The 11,332-nt window shown below is 49.7% G+C and overlaps 5 protein-coding genes across 5 annotated transcripts; 3 read left to right on the top strand and 2 right to left on the bottom strand.

The window, feature by feature from the left end:
• Positions 1 to 2,981: 2,981 nt before the first annotated feature.
• Positions 2,982 to 4,444, bottom strand: A1O9_07796 (uncharacterized protein; the record flags this gene model as incomplete). The annotated part of the gene is made up of 2 exons (XM_013403351.1): positions 2,982 to 4,387; positions 4,414 to 4,444. 2 exons carry the CDS (start codon positions 4,442 to 4,444, stop codon positions 2,982 to 2,984), a joined length of 1,437 nt encoding a protein of 478 aa, XP_013258805.1.
• Positions 4,445 to 5,143: 699 nt separating this feature from the next.
• A1O9_07795 (uncharacterized protein) lies at positions 5,144 to 6,025 on the top strand (the record flags this gene model as incomplete). The annotated part of the gene is made up of 3 exons (XM_013403350.1): positions 5,144 to 5,562; positions 5,616 to 5,767; positions 5,814 to 6,025. The coding sequence occupies 3 exons, from the start codon at positions 5,144 to 5,146 to the stop codon at positions 6,023 to 6,025; spliced, it is 783 nt and encodes a 260-aa protein (XP_013258804.1).
• Positions 6,026 to 7,905: 1,880 nt separating this feature from the next.
• A1O9_07794 (uncharacterized protein) lies at positions 7,906 to 8,494 on the top strand (the record flags this gene model as incomplete). Its single annotated transcript, XM_013403349.1, has 2 exons — positions 7,906 to 8,015; positions 8,074 to 8,494. 2 exons carry the CDS (start codon positions 7,906 to 7,908, stop codon positions 8,492 to 8,494), a joined length of 531 nt encoding a protein of 176 aa, XP_013258803.1.
• A 161-nt stretch (positions 8,495 to 8,655) lies between these two features.
• A1O9_07793 (uncharacterized protein) lies at positions 8,656 to 9,647 on the bottom strand (the record flags this gene model as incomplete). The annotated part of the gene is made up of 2 exons (XM_013403348.1): positions 8,656 to 9,256; positions 9,391 to 9,647. The coding sequence occupies 2 exons, from the start codon at positions 9,645 to 9,647 to the stop codon at positions 8,656 to 8,658; spliced, it is 858 nt and encodes a 285-aa protein (XP_013258802.1).
• A 290-nt stretch (positions 9,648 to 9,937) lies between these two features.
• A1O9_07792 (uncharacterized protein) lies at positions 9,938 to 11,308 on the top strand (the record flags this gene model as incomplete). The annotated part of the gene is made up of 2 exons (XM_013403347.1): positions 9,938 to 10,187; positions 10,236 to 11,308. 2 exons carry the CDS (start codon positions 9,938 to 9,940, stop codon positions 11,306 to 11,308), a joined length of 1,323 nt encoding a protein of 440 aa, XP_013258801.1.
• Positions 11,309 to 11,332: the final 24 nt, after the last annotated feature.

Genomic DNA, 11,332 nt, shown 5'->3' with positions numbered 1-11,332 from the left:
GGGATGTTCCCGAGCAGTGCTTCGCGTCGGGTCAATGATTAGTCAGACTCCTCCAATGATCCCTGTGTCCGCCCCCCTCGATTCTCCTGGAACCCCCGAGTGCGATTTCATCCATCCTTCTGCGAGGGTGATGAAGCGGTCCTGATTCGATTGGGCAAGAGTCACGTACACATACTGATCATTATTCTCGACATGAGATTCACTCGATCCATCAGTCCGCTGGTATACTTCAATGTAGAAGCGATTCCACGAGCACAGTGTTCACTCCTCGCCAATGGATGAACCTGCACCTGGCACCCAGGCTGGGTTGAAACTCGGTTGTGATTCCGCTCCGGCACGTTGTCACAGCAAATATTGTTCAACATGGAGGACAGAAAATCCTCAGATGATTCCATGATACACCTCCACCACTTACGGCAGGCGCCTGGAACATTTCGCGACCAGCAAAACAAGAGAGCATGACAGGGAGGACGAGGGCCAAGTCTCCCCCCTGCCAACCTCTCCTAGGGCTTGGAGAAATTCAGATCTGACAACAGATGATCTCTCAAGGCAACACTGGCGGAAGCCATTCAGTTCTGTTGTTTTCTAGAGTCCTCTCCTCTGAGCCCTTCGAGATTTAACGGATATTTGCTCTGTGTCATTACGGCTAGAGTTATCTTTCCCAAGAACTCGTCTCAGCAATGAGGCGGCAGCAAATCAGCCGAGGGAATGTACGGAGTACCTATTACTCGACCTCTGAACCTGAACACTGCACAGCAGCAATGCTACACGAGTGGATTGTGTGTGTGTGACTGTGATCCAGTATCTATCGCAGCCGTGCTACGGGCACATTCGCTCTCTGAGTCTTGTGCAAAGTACCTTTCGCCAAAAGCATCAGGAGCTTCTCCCTTAGCATTGTGCTCGATCATCTCATATTCTGTCCTATCGTATTTTCATTGACTGTTTGAGTTGTACTCGTTTTCGTTGCAATGAAGGAGTATCGACAGGCCGTCTGTGTAGGGTCACATCCTTCTGGGCAAGATTGTCCTAGCGGAGCGGAGCAACATGCGCAGACCTTGGTCTTTCTGAGCGGTGAGACATTATCAGATATGCGATCTCTTTCACCTCGCATTTCCTTTGTCCTTTCTTTGTCTGTCAGTCCAGAATCGTGTCAATGTCACTGAGATTTTACATGAGGCTGAATATCCTTGTATCATGACGCTGGCGGGCTACTGAACCACATGTAGCGCTGTTGGGTGGTATGAATAGACCATCTTTGCAAATGTGTCGCACACCCTCATCAAGGGTCTTGAAATTGTTAATAATGGCAGGCCTCAAGAGGAGAACGATACTTATGTACCCTAAGCTAGGTAGGGAGGCTGAGAATGGCTTGCGCCGGCACCCAGGTATCTGACAATGAATATGAAATCCTTCACAGTGCGCGATCAACACTGTCTCACGGGTGGAACCCGCAAATCCTTTGATCGATCAGTGAACTTTCAAATGGGGATCTGCATCAAGGTTCTGTTAGATTGTCGGGACTTGCAATAGTTTGTGTCGATCGAGAACTACACGCTGACGATGAGCACGCTTTCCACGTCGAGAACAAGCCAATATCAGCTGCAAGTATTTATCCCCGAGGGAGCTAAGTGTCCGAAACCAGCAATCCAAGCCTCACCAGTGCTCCCCTTGTACTTCAATCATCATGTCAAAGAAATGCGCAGTGAAGAAGACGATGAAGGTCGACCGCCGGAAAAAGAATGACGAGCTAAAAGGATCAAAGACGCCGCCAGCATCGCCAAAGACATTGGAGTTTGTGGATATGGTGATCAAACACCACGCTCCACATGGACACAACTGCTTACAGAAGAATGCGGGCACATGCCATGTCATGAGGCCACGATGCTTTGAGCAAGGACACATGGGCATCTGTCCAGGTTGCAAACATGCGGCATCCATCCGGCACGGCTGCGATGTATGCGGCACCAAGGGCAGGGATCTCTTGACTCTCAAGGAATCGCGGGCGCTTGTCAAGGCAAATCTCCTTCACTGGAAGCTAGAAAACGAGTCTGCTGATGAGACAGATGAGAAGGCCGAGAAGGGAGGGCAGCTTGACAACAATGATGGCCTGAAGAACACCCATTAACCGCGTAAGTGGTGTGAAGTAATCTAGCCACAAAACAAGATCGCTGATGATGAAAATACAGTTCCCCTTTCTCCAACGTTCTGGATACCAGCTCGACTAATTCGGGAAATCGGGGCTCATGGAAGAACAATGCCGTTGAATAGTCAGGGAGAGGAGTGAAATGGTGGCGGTCGTATCTTTGCGGTATGGAATGCCCTTGTCTAACGGAGGAACGACAGCTGCTTGCTGCATGCCTCACCAGAGTCGAGACTTAATGAGCACTCGTCCTAGATGGCCGCTGATAGTAGCCACGCTAGAGATTCATGCCCTACTGTCCAGGCCAAACACACAAATCAAATTCTCATTCCCAGAATTGTCTTCTTCACTCGTGAGAGAAGGTGGAGACGTAGGCTTATCGTTCTACTGATGCACCCCCATCCTCCAATATGCACGGCATAATCTTGAGTTTTCTTTCTGTGGTGCAACACTTCCATCAAGATCTGGCGCACTTGGTAGAAACCACTTGGTCAGATCCTACAGGTACGAGATCTGCATTGCTATGAAGTCTACAGCTATTTTATGACTTTATTAGACGGGTCATAACAATGAAACTTTGGTCCTCAGCCAGCGGGGTCTCGTCTAGAGTCGTCCATTGATAACAATCCAGTCGTGTAGTCCTAAGATGATGGCTTATCCATTAAAATATTGCATCAACGAGCTGTCTCCATCTGCGTTCTGTATTCTATTCATGAAGCCATGTATCCCCAACGGAGTGGTTTGTGAATCAAGATAGTGTTGACCACTGCTGTAGAGGACTGGTGGAGGGGGGGGAACTCTGCGACCTTTTCTCAAACAAAGAATGGCCGGAAGCAGATGCTCAGGCTGCGAATGCGTAGCTGCCGAGAATGGCGTATACGGACCATGGATCCATTCGGTCTCCTTTTTCAAGAATGTGTGCAACTGTGCCTGCATTTCTAATACCAAGCTCACAAGACATGTAGTACATTTGACTTGTCACCCAGTTCTTGATCATGCTACCAGGGCTTGCATACAAAGCTGCAACGTAGAATGGAAAGAGGAGCGTATAACAGAAGAATTGATGCGAAGGTGGGACAGCCTCTCGCGGAGTCGGTGAGTCCTCAAAGCCTATGAATTGTGGTCCAGATGAGCATATCTCTTTAGCGAGGTCATCTATGATGGAGTTGATAAAACTCAATGAAATAGGCTCAACAGCGGTAGTATTCCAATCAAAGGAATCTTCTTTGTAAGTAGTTCGGATCGTGTCATTCAGCATAATTCTTGTGAGGCGGATGACGTTATGTGTCTGCGTGACGTGGTAATCAGGATATTGGTCGTAGAATTGCCCAAATACCTTCTTACATGGCTGTTGTATGTATTTTCTCTGGCTGAGCCAAGCTGTAGGCATAGTAGCTGACAGTGATGAGAGCCCGTTGTCCAGTTGCTTGGCTTGTAAGACAATGTCCACATCGGAGAGTGATCCATTGCGTATTGCGCCACGAAAATCCGTTGTCTTGATGATCCAGTCTGTGAGGTTCCATTTAGGATCTTCAGCATGTAAGATATTTTCGATTTCTGCGCGAAGATTCTTCAAGGCCCGAGGCACCCGTGCATTCGCCGCGACACAGCTGATTACCAGACAGGTGGTGAGCCGGAACGAGAGTCGACGTCCAATATACCTCTGAAATTGAATGGAATCACGAAGCTTGATGAGAGCCAGAGCCCCATTGACATGGCTTATCCACGACACTGATGAGATCGGATTGTTGTTCGTAATCTTCTCGAAAAGGTCCAAAAGGAGCACGGCTAAAAGTGTGGAGTCACTGGGAAGCGTGGTTGGGTTCTGAAGAGCAGTGTTGACTAGCTTTAGTGCCGAAAGATACGTCTTCCCCGCAAGATTTGACGCGGTAGGAGAGAAGAATCGGAAGTGGAAAAAGGCCAGGCTTACAGCTGTAATACTTATATCCAGGTGGGTGTCGAGTGGGGCTGTTTTGTGTAGGATCTCGATCACATCGTAGGTTTTGGCAATGCCATGAACATAATGAGAGAAAAAGGCACCTCGAGACTTCTCTTCTATTGAGATGTCCCCAAACCTTGCAATGGTCTCAGCCTTGGATACTAGCGCCTTCTCTTTGACGAGATTGGTTTCATCCCGGATTCTCAGCTCATCGGGGTTCCGGTAGCCGGAACATTTCAGCCCAGCTCTGATACATTGGCCACAGGAATCCTGCTTCAAGTCACACTTGTGGCCATTTAGCGCAAGATCTTGTGGCAGAGGGGTGTGGACTTACGCGAAGCTTTCTCTTCCTGCATGGAAGGCATGCACGCGACGGGGCACCATTGTAGACCATGATCCGTGGCAAACCCCCAGCTGAGGACTTTGCAATATCACAGACATCAGTCTTAAGCCACCCAAAGAGCGAGGTTGTAGATTGAGAGCCGAATGGTCTAGGACCTGACGTGAACCAGGGGTTTCAAGGCTCGATGCTGACAAAGTTGGCCCTGATATCCCGACCTGGTGCCGACAACTTGTCGAGAAGTTTTGCAGAAAACTCGATCGCTTTGGATGCCGGGAGACACCCTGTACTTAGGTAATCACGATGCAAATGGAGGACTGCGGGAAAACAAAGAGCCATAACATAGCACTCCCGCCTCGCCTGGGCCTGGGCCTCCTACTGGACGGAGTACTCGTATGAGTATGTAGAGATGATGGGGGGGGAATGAGTCAGCCTCGGCTATTCCTAATAGAGAAGGAGTTACGTGATGACATCATTTGCATCGTTGCGCCGGCGGGCAAAACTAAAAGGTTCAGCAGGCTCTACCTTTATCGAACGTCGAGCATGGGCGACTCTATTCTTTCCCAATTCAGACATAGATGGTTGGCTGGGTTGAGCATCATGTTTAGCTATAAAAGGCCAGTGGTTGTCCTCTCTGTAGACCATCTTTACACATAACCAAGTTTCAGGAGAACAACACTCAAATTCACCAAAGAGCACCAGCCCTTGGTATAAGTTCGTCAAAATGGGCTTTCAATACAAGCAGGTACTCATGATTGGGGGCACATCCGGGATCGGCGCTGCCATGGCAGACCGCCTGGTTCAAGAGGGCTCCAAAGTCATCGTGGTCGGTCGAAGACAAGATCGAATCGATGCATTCGTGCAGAAACACGGAAGCACCAAGGCTGGAGGGATCAAGTTCAATATCAGTGACCTCGAACGAATCGACGACTTCTTCTCCAGGGCAACACAAGCATATCCAGACATTGACTGTGTATTTCTCAATGCCGGGACCCAATTTCCCATCACTCTAGCACAGCCAGACAAAGTCAACCTCGAGGTCTTTCATATGCAGATGATGGTGAATTTCACCGCTTTCGTCGATATCACGATGAAGTTCCTTCCATTTTTGATGAGCAAGAAATCCGAAACCAGTTTGATCTAGTAAGTTATCCTGTGTATTTGAAGATTCAAGAATGTATTTCTGACCTTCATAGCACTTCGTCCAACATTGCCATCGTTCCAGCATCGGGCCTTTCAGCATATTCAGCCTCCAAAGCGGCGCTTAATGCCTTCATTCTGTGTCTTCGTGACGAGCTCAGACTTTCCACAGTGAAAGTTATTGAGTTGTCTCCACCTGTGGTCCAGAGTAAGCATTGAGACACCTCCTTTTGGGCACCTCTGATGCGTTATAGCCGAAATACACGACTACATGGACCCCGAGACAGGTCGAAAGCTAGGAATGCCGATCGATTCCTTCACAGATGCAGCATTTGAAGGCCTTGCGTCGGGCAAGGACCAGATAGTCATTGGTTCAATTGGCCCAGCAGACACGTTCAATGAGATCGTTGACAAACGGCGTGCGGCATTTGAGAATCTTGCGAAGATGATCAGGGGCGAGACCTAGATCATTGTAGGGGGAACTTGTCAGGCTTGCAAGCACGTCAGACCCACGTGCATCCATAATTTATCTACTTCGTGCAGCAATGTCTATTTAGCTGTGTCCTCGATCTGAAGTTCTGGGCCTTCCGTTCTACTGAAGTCATAGCCGATTTCACGGTAGACGACGACTTAGGCATGAAGAGTGTCTGTATATTTTCGCAATGGCCACCCCCTGTGAAAGCTCGAGTGTTCGGCGGCTTCAAGAATCCCGAAAAAATGCCGCTAATACTCACATTCTGCACGCGCAAACCAAGAAATGGATACAATGAAGACCACCACGGTCAAGGAAGCCCTTCAACGGAACGTGAATTGCGAGAACGGCACTTGTCAACAGTCTGTAAGCCTGGTTGAGAAGTTCGGAAAGGTCTGCAATCGTCTAGGTGTAATGCTTCAGGACATCATTGGTGCCGAACCGCCTATGTTCTGGGAACAAAGCCATTAGAGCCGTACTAACTTCATTGACAGCCCGTGGAGCCAACGCACACGTTCTCAGGACGGTGCATCAAGCAAAAGTACGATGCTTGGCGCCCCAAGTGCAGTTGGACTACCTGGTTAGTTGGATGCATGGTCGCAAACAACATGGAGCGAAGAAGGGCATCTTGGTCAACAGACCTGCCAAGATGACTAGTGGTGGTGATAGGGTCACTGAAAACGCAGAGACCGCTGGCCCGAGCAATGCAAAGGCCAATAGGAGCACGGGAAAGGTGTAGGAACCACCAAAGCTCCGCGGTTGAAGTTCCGGAAGTGGGCTATAAACAATATCAAAAGGAGGAATAAAAATAAGCAGTGACAGCATGAAATGCCAAGCTTCTCGCCCCAGCGGTTGGTGTTGGACATTGGAATCGAAGCAGTGCGGCATGATCAAGGGGACAGCGGGAGTGGGATGATGTGGCGCCAGGCTGAAGTCCAGCTCGGGCATTTTGATAGAACTGCAAGCCCTTCTGGTCCGTAGCAGACGTGTTTCATCAATGAAAGCACGAAATAAGATTCGACAGTTCTCACAGCGGCGCCTGCGAGCTAAAAGGAGGTGCTCCTTGACTCAAGAAAGAAAGCTCTTCCACAAATGAGGTAAAATGAGGTCGTGATTGATCTCCGCTGGCGAGGAGCCTCAAGCCAAACTAAGGAGGACGCTAGGACATAACCTGGTTTAGCGTAAGACTCAAATCTCGCGTCGGATCGACACGTCAATATCCACCTTGAGGCCCTTGTTTTATTACCTTTGACGAGGAGGCAGTCTATGAATCTATGCAACTACGTAAACTCGTAGACTTTTGACCTCCTGTCAAGACGACCTGCTTGACCAACGGGCGACTGTGATGTCTCAAGCCAGCACAGCATCTGGTCAGTATTTCAAGGACCTCGTCCTTCGTTGTGTGACCCAAGACCTTTGAGCCACAGACTGTGGTGTTTGTCTCAGTTGAGTGGCTGCTAAGGCAAGCCTGTTCCCATGACCGAAATGGACATCCAAGGGGAGGATTCCACTGGCATGCCTGTCTCCCCACAACCTCCGGACTTGGTCAAGCCTATCCGACTGGCCAGATGAGCCTCGTCTGTTCTCAGTGTGGATTCCGAAGAGCACGCTTGGCCTTCATTGAATACGAGGGACCTGACCACGAGCATGAGAAACCCCTGCCAGTCTCCGACAAGGGTCCCAAGTAAAGCTCTATTTATCTATCCTCCGGCCACCATCTACTTGTTCAACCCTTTCCACGAGTTTAAAGAATACATTGGAGTCACCTGCTCGCGTTGTTTTCACTCCCTCAGTCCCTCGTTCGCCCTAATTCACTGTCGCTCGTTCAGATTCCTCCTGTTTAACGCATCTTAATACCGGTAATTCCACTCACAATGCAATTCACCACCTTCATCCTGGCATACGTTGCCACCATTGCAGCTGCTCAAACAGCCACCAGTTCCGCACCTGCTTCAACTAGCTCATCTTCCTGCGCTGCTCAAAAGTGAGATCTTCGAGTGCAATATGTGGGGTTCCATGGAAACTGCTGACATTAGGCTTAGTATTCTTGATGCATGCATCCCCATCATTCAAGGCCAGGTCAATGCCTGTGGTGTGACGGATTATGCTTGCCTTTGCACCCAATATCAAAACATGTTGACCTGCTATAACAACTGCCCCAATGACCCCGGTGTTGGAATTGTCCAACAACAGCGCGAACAAAACTGTATCGCCGCATCCGTGTATGGTTCGACGACCACCCTGGGAACTGCTCCTGCCACAACCTCCGGTGCCAGTGCAACTACCACTGCCACAGGGTCAGCCAGTGACACTTCTATCCACACCGGCTTTGCCTCCGAGACAGGTTCCGCAGCCAGTTCCACCGCTAGCGGCAGCAGCTCATCGGGCAACGGCGCCGCTGGTCTCGAGGTTGCTGGCAGCTTAGTGGCTGTAGTTCTTGCTGGGTTGGGATTCGTCTTGTAAAAGCACCTATATCAATATTATGCTGCCCACCTGTTTTATGCATTGAGGAGGATTTGGAAAAGAATGTGGCAGCTGCCTCGGATGCCTTGGAAGTCACATGGGACATGTCGTATTAATTCAACATAATTTTCCACGTCAGTCGCGAAGGCAAGCCGCCCGCCTTAGCTTCTCTTTCGTCGTGACTGTCTTTTCGAAGATGGTAGATCAACGTCGTTTGCTGCTTCCGCTTGTCGTTTGACACTCTTGCCTGATTTAGCTGTTTCAAGCATCTTCATGGGTTTTGCTTTTGCTTCTTCGCCCACAACGTTGCTAGCTCCGCTCAACACTTTTTCAAGTTTTGAACTGTCGTCATCTTCAAGAAGATCTTTATGCCAGAGAACGTAGGCTACCTTTTCCAACTCAACAGCTTGGACTCCTAAACTCTCCAGCACAGGAGCAACTGCGTCATATAGCTGCAGGTATTCTTTCTGAGTGTACTTCAGCTTCGCGCCTTTCAGGTCCGGAAAGAACCACAAAAACATCTCATCCTGGAAAAAGGGAATATGCTCAGGATCAAAGATGTTTAGTATCAATGTCCCAGTGGCGGGTCCAATGCCGGTGAGCTTGCAGACCATGTCCAAAGCTGCAATCAAGGTTGGTTTTGGGGGTGCTGAGGATGAAGATTGTAATTTCTCAAACGCGATAGAAGTCTGCTGCTCCACTGCCGATGCGTCATTCTTGCGGACCATCGCAGGAAGGAAAGGACGCGAATGGCCGTGCGTGCTATGAGAAACTCAGCCTCGCGAGACAATTACACATGCTTCTCTTGCTAAGACGCTGGGAGTATCAAGGTTTTCCAAGGGTGTTGCTCGCATGGGGCATAACAACAAAGGAACTGTTATTGAGAAGCAACTTACATTTTCCACTGCACCAGTCTCTCCACAGTTTTCTTAGACATGTAGGCTTCAGTCTTGTTCGGCTTCCCCTTTTTCACTTCAGCGACAGAGAGAGGTAGTTCTTCGAATCTCCACCTATCCCTCTCAAGTGCCTCATTGATTTTTTTTGAATCCTTTAGTTTGGATCTGTAGACCTTCTCAGCTATGCTTGGATAGAGCTCAAGAGCAACCTTGAAGGCCGACAGGGTGGTCGAAGAAGGTAACGGCAGTGAAGACATTTCGAGACATGTGTTTTCCTGTGCTCTTGCTTTGTAGGCAGCGTCTTGGGTGTCATCTACGGTTCTTATATGTGCAGGTTCACTTGATCTCAGCAGAAACGAAACGGAGGAGTGTCTCTAGCTTGATCAAGGACGGGCAAACATCCCACACGTGACAGAAATCCATCGGCAAAAGCTCGCTTCAATCATTTCGAGTCTTCTTGGTGATCTTCAATTCACGAAGAGCTCGTTGCATGCTACGTCAACTAGTCCCAAGGTCTGAACTGTGCGAACGATTCAAGGCTCCAAAGATGGCGACTATATTACCAAGACGAGCCGGCTTCGTATGCCAGTCGTGCAAAAAGTCACTGGCAACAAACTCCAGTCAACGACAATTCAGTTCGATAGCTAGGAGCCTCTCGAGTCGCAACCTAGCTTCCAGGCCCACGCGCGGCACTATCCCTTCCCTTCCTCAGTTACGGTGTGCTTCGGTATCAGCTTCACAAAGCAGGGCCAATAAAAGGCCATTGCCGCGTCTGCAGAAATCCCGCGAACCAGAGAGTGAGCCCGACGAAGAAGCAGAGGACGCAGCAGCCGCAGCCCAAAAAGAAGCAGCAGAGGCAGCAGACTCTGGAATCATAACGCTCAATCCTGCCGATGTTCTTGTTTCGTTAAAGCAAGACATCTCGAAGATAATCTCTGCCAACGCCGTCCCCCCTCAAGACACAATAATTGTCCTTTTGGACCTAATATATCAACTATCAAACGTGATTATCTTTGGAATCAACAAGGGCCCGAACGAGGTGGAAAATAAAAATGGCGAAAACCTAGCGGATTCTGTTCTGCGAGACCTTGCTGAAGGCAAGTCGGATGAGCCGGTGTACATCGCCAACAAGGAGATGTCGGCGCCTTTCCGCACCAACGCGGCCGGAACACTTGCTGAATTGACGTGGACGCTGGTGCGAGACCCAAAGGTCTTCATCTCGTCGGATGTCCTCAATATCTACACACGGATACAATGCCTATTAGGGACGCCAGAGTATCTCCCTGAAATATTCAATCTGTTCGCGCACAAGAAGATTCCCCACTCGAACTCATCACCGGTTACATACTCGGATCCGTGGTCTAAATTGCCTAAATACGCCGTGCCACACGCGACGGCGAGCATAGCATTACAAGCAGCGATTTTAAAAAAGAATCTTCCCTTGGCGTTGGCAGTCATTGACACTACGGTGGCGACACCGGCTTTCCGAGCCAACAAACTTCTAACCAAGGCCTCCATCCCGCTGTTGGGAGTGGGCGCCCTCCCGGCGCTCGCATATGCCGGCTCTTCGTGGGTGGCCTCGACGCAGAACACAATGGACTTTGAGATGTCCAAGTACACATCCATTGCGGCCGCGATGGCGTACATCGGCACATTGTCCACCATCGGCTTCGTGGCGATCACGACCAGCAACGACCAGATGGAAAGGGTCGTCTGGCGACCAGGCACACATCTGTCGGCCAGGTGGCTGAGAGAGGAGGAACGAGAGTTTTTCGACCGTCTTGCTCTCGCCTGGGGCTTTGAGGATAAGGCAAGGCGGGGCGAGGAGTCCGGCGAGGATTGGCAGACGCTCCGAGATGAGTGTGGCGTAAGAGACATGATCCTTGACAAGACGGATTTGATGGAGGGTATGCAATGAAAACCTCTTAGGAGAAGAGACGGG

Source organism: Exophiala aquamarina (assembly GCF_000709125.1).
Source record: "Exophiala aquamarina CBS 119918 chromosome Unknown aczIA-supercont1.6, whole genome shotgun sequence".
Taxonomy (NCBI): domain Eukaryota; kingdom Fungi; phylum Ascomycota; class Eurotiomycetes; order Chaetothyriales; family Herpotrichiellaceae; genus Exophiala; species Exophiala aquamarina.
The sequence above is the reverse complement of the archived record's forward strand: the minus strand, read 5'-3'. Positions and strand labels throughout refer to the sequence as shown.